This window comes from Salvia splendens, chromosome 1, assembly GCF_004379255.2.
Source record: "Salvia splendens isolate huo1 chromosome 1, SspV2, whole genome shotgun sequence".
Classification (NCBI taxonomy): domain Eukaryota; kingdom Viridiplantae; phylum Streptophyta; class Magnoliopsida; order Lamiales; family Lamiaceae; genus Salvia; species Salvia splendens.
In genome coordinates this window covers 37,270,304-37,274,776 of record NC_056032.1, presented here as the reverse complement: position 1 = coordinate 37,274,776, position 4,473 = coordinate 37,270,304, and the positions used below count along the sequence as shown (strand labels likewise).

The following is a 4,473-nucleotide window of genomic DNA, read 5'->3' as shown; positions in this document are numbered from 1 at the left end:
TTGAGCGCATTTTTTTTGGAGATGAAGACACAGTTATGGGCCTGTTCAAATCAAAAAGTAAATTGGGCTATAATTTGAAGATTCGGATTCATTTGTTTTAAAAAGTGGAATAAAATTGAGATTAGATTAAACAACAATATTGAATAGTGATTCGGTACAGGAGTTTCCGTTTCTGATGCGCAAACTGCGCATTTGGATTATTATTTGAAATTAGTGGAGATATCATATGGATCCTATCAATATCTAAATCGTGCTAAATGGAGGGTGTGCGAGAATGAGAATGATGTTTATGATCACGTAAAATCAAGATAACCATCACACGATTGAGTGAAATGATAACACAAGATCGTAGTACTTCATATTATTTAATTTACTTTCATAGACTATTCCTACCTAATATATCTAGGAAAAAAAGATAGCGTAACAACATAAAATAATTAGGCCTTCTTTGGTGATTTGGTTTTAGGGGGTTTCTCCTCTGAAGCAGCGTTAGACTTCTTGGGCAAAAGCACCGGATTGATATTGGGCAGCACTCCACCATTGGCAATAGTTACGCCACTAAGCAGTTTCCCTAATTCATCATCATTTCTCACAGCCAACTGCACATGTCTCGGCACAATCCTGCTCTTCTTGTTGTCCCTCGCCGCGTTTCCAGCCAATTCTAGCACCTACAACTCAAACATACACTCCCTCAACATCTTCCCAAACAAAATCAATTCATGGAAGAAACAAAACTGGCGAAATTGAACACGATTTTACCTCAGCGGCAAGGTATTCCAGAACAGCAGCCATATAGATCGGAGCTCCGGTGCCCATGCGCTGCGCATAGCGTCCCTTCTTCAGAAATCGGGCGATGCGCCCTACTGGAAATTGGAGTCCTGCCTTCACGGATTTCGGTATCGATTTCTTTCTAACGCCGCCTCGCCTGCCTCCGGTGCCCTTGATTGGGGTCGAAGTCACAGTATTCATCGTCGAATTGATGATTCAAAAAGAAATTGGATTAAATTTAGGGAATTTGCAGTCGCTGGTGATGGAGAAGTTGAGGGAAGGAGATGTATTTATTCACTTCATAGAAGGGAATGCAGAGGAGATCCGCGTCGTAGTGGTTTGACCAATGGGATTGCAGCGATGTGCGTGATGAAATGGTGGGTGAGATGAGTCGATCTAGGCAGGAAGATCCAACGGCCAGAAGTTAGTGAAATTTTCGCTATCCGTGTCGTTGTAAACGTACCACTCTAAATTGTACATGTGGCATTTACTCTAGGCGGGAGAATTTAAAATTTGTGAAAGGAAATCCTGTCTAAGAGCATCTCCAGTGGGCGGACATCTCACTAGGACATCCACTAGGACATCCCAAAAACACCTCCTGCCACGTCACTAGGACTTCCCATCCCACTGCCACGTCACTAGGACATCCCCTCCTATGTCCGCCCTTCCCACTAGGACATCCCGCAATAAAAAAAATCACAATAATTTAATTACGTAAAAACGGAAATATAATTTTGACACGGAATACGGGAAAGCAAAATACGGGCAAAAATACATATTCATAAAACATAAAAAAAACATAGTTAGAAAAAAAAGCAAAATACATAGTCATTCAAAAAAAGAAAAATACATAATCCAATGGGCCCGGCTCACTCCGCGCTGTCCTCGTCGCCCCCGTCACCCGTGCCGTCACCCGTGCCGTCACCGTCGCCCGTGCCGCCCCCGTCGTCCCCTCCGCTAAGCTCGGCGCCATCATCTCCAATGGGGGGCATCCCCAAATCGCGCCGACATCCATCGATGACATCCTTCAGCATCCTCTTGTACAGCGGATCGGTCGTGCTATGCCACCTATGCATGGTCCGGACCAAGCTTGTCGTTAACTGCGCGCGGGCGAGGCGGTCGATATCTTCTTGGGGAGCAGGGGCCTCCGATTCAACCTCGAACGACCCGCTACCGCTGCTGGTTCCCCTAGCCCTCCGTTGCGCAGCCTTTTGCCCAACCGGGCGACGACGACGGCGAGAGTCTGATTGCGGTAGCGGGGACACTTCATCGGCTTCCGGGAGCTCGTGCGAACCAGCACTGCTGCTGTATTCACCGGAAGCGTTGATCTTCGTCCGCTTCGCCCAGCCCGATTCGACTCCCCCACAAAACTTTGGGGAATCCTTCACCACGAGAAAGGCCTCCCACTGGTCGAATTGTTTGAATTTCAAGGCTCTGTCAGGGTACTGAGCAAAGGCACGGTTCCGGACATCCTCCTCGGACATACCGCTGCTTGCCTGGAGGAGGTTGTTTTGGTAGAGGCCAGCAAATCGACTAAGCTTAGGCCTCAACCGCTCCCACTGTTTCCGGCACTGTTCGGGAAGGCGACGCTTCGCACTAGCCGGTTTGTGTGTGTGGTAGGCTTCAGCGATCCGATGCCATAGTCTGTCAATATGCTGGTTGGCACCGACATAGGGATCCTCGACAATTGCAATCCAAGCCTTCGCAAGCGCGACGTTTTCCCACTGGCTCCAGATCGTCCTCTTTCCCGTCTCCTCATCCTCCTCCTGCCACCGGTCGTGAGGAAGACCCTGGGGCTTTCCCCTTGCCCTTGCCACGTCCCTTCCCCCTGCCCCCGCTCATATCATCGGGCGTCTGCCTGACTGGAGATATTCCCAACTCCTCAAAAGAGAAAGTGTCTATGCCGGTGAACTGAGTATCCGGAACATAAGTGGAAGGGGTATCAGTAGACTGCATATCCACAACCGGCCGATAGACATCGTCCGCTAGTGGTTCAGGGCCCCTGCCACCCCCTCCCACATGCATCATCCCCGGCATCATCCCCGGCATCATCCCCGGAATCATCCCACCCATCTGTCCCATCATATTTGGGGTCATGCCCCCCATCCCCATCCCCGGCATCATCATATTTGGGGTCATGCCCCCCATCCCGGCTGCCCTGGGCATCATACCACCCATACCGCCCATCTGTCCCATCCAATTGTACATATAAGGGGACATCATCCCACCCATCCCACCCATCTGTCCCATTCCCGGTACCGTTGTCGCATTTCCGCTGGCGTTTCCCTCCAGGTCGATGGGAAACGCCGGAGTCTGCGACTCGCTCGTGGCCGGGGAGTTCCTATCGTTCTCCATTAAAAGTAGAAATGAAATTTGTAGTAAAAGAAGAGAGAAACTTGTTAACAACAAGTGGTGCAAATGAAATGAAGTTCAACGAGCCGTATATATAGGGTTTAAAAAAAATAAAAAAAATTTGGACGTCCGAGCGGGACGTCCGACCCTTGCCACAGTGGCGGACGTCCGCCCGCCCGTCGCAGGGACGTCCGAGGACACCCGACGTCCTCACGGGACGTCCGTATCCGACCCCAAACGCCACAATGGCGGACGTCCGGGTCGCCCGTCGCGACGTCCGACCGGATGTCCGACCGGACGTCCGCCACTGGAGATGCTCTAATGGAAGTGAAGAATTTTTATGTTTATTTTATTCTTATTTATTTTTGGTAGTCTATGAGACTATGACTATTTGTGGTCTTGTTATCTACACATAAATATTGTACTTTAATTACTATAAATACAAAAACAAACAAAATAAATTAGACATAAATAATTAACAATTTAATTATAAGTCTGAGTCAAAGAAATTCTTTTTCGCTATAAAAAAAATTGTGTCTCAAATTATGTGCATTTTTATTCGCTATGAGTTTCTATACTCCTTCCGCCACGAAAAATAGTTTATATACTCCCTCCGCCACGAAAAATATGACACTTTGTGAATGAACCAGGTTTTAATGTGGAATTGATAAAGAAAAAGATAAGGAAAAAAGTAAAAGAGAAGTAGTATTAGTAGAATGTGAGGTCCATATTATTAGTAAGAGAGAAGGGAAAAAAGTAAAAGAGAAGTTGTTGAAAACTTTTATTTTTTAAATGTACCATATTTTTCGTGGACGGAGAGAATACTATTTTTTATATTAAAATTAAAATTATTATATTAAAAGCGATCATTCTTACGGTTAAGAGTGATTCTTGTTATTAATGATGAGGCTAGGATTTTGATGTTTTTGCCAGTGTCATCGTTAGCAGTTTTATCATGGCATTACATGTTATTTGGTACTACTACTTTGTAAATACTCCCTCCGTCTCATAATAATTGTCACACTTATTATAAGCACGAGTTTTAAGAAATACAATGAAAAGTTGGTTGAAAAAAATTAGTGGAATGTGGAACCCACTTTTTTATATTGATTTTATAATAAAATGTGAGTGAAGTGAGTTACTAGAATGAGGGACCATTTATGATAAAAATAAAGTGTAACAATTATTATGAGACGGATCGAAATAGAGAAGAGTGACAATTAACTATTACATAGTATTATATTAGATAGTATTATAGGCTCCGCACTCTTTTTACATGTTTTAATAAGATAATTGAACCAATAAAGAGAGTAAGTTTATTTATCTCTAAAGTAATTACTTTGATTACTTAAT

General features: G+C 44.9%; 1 protein-coding gene across 1 annotated transcript; it reads right to left on the bottom strand.

Moving 5' to 3' along the window:
- Window positions 1-328: 328 nt before the first annotated feature.
- LOC121799632 (histone H2A.1-like) lies at window positions 329-1,047 on the bottom strand. The gene is made up of 2 exons (XM_042199059.1): window positions 760-1,047; window positions 329-668 (listed from the first exon to the last, which is right to left on the bottom strand). The coding sequence occupies exons 1-2, from the start codon at window positions 967-969 to the stop codon at window positions 438-440; spliced, it is 441 nt and encodes a 146-aa protein (XP_042054993.1). The 5' UTR covers window positions 970-1,047; the 3' UTR covers window positions 329-437.
- Window positions 1,048-4,473: the final 3,426 nt, after the last annotated feature.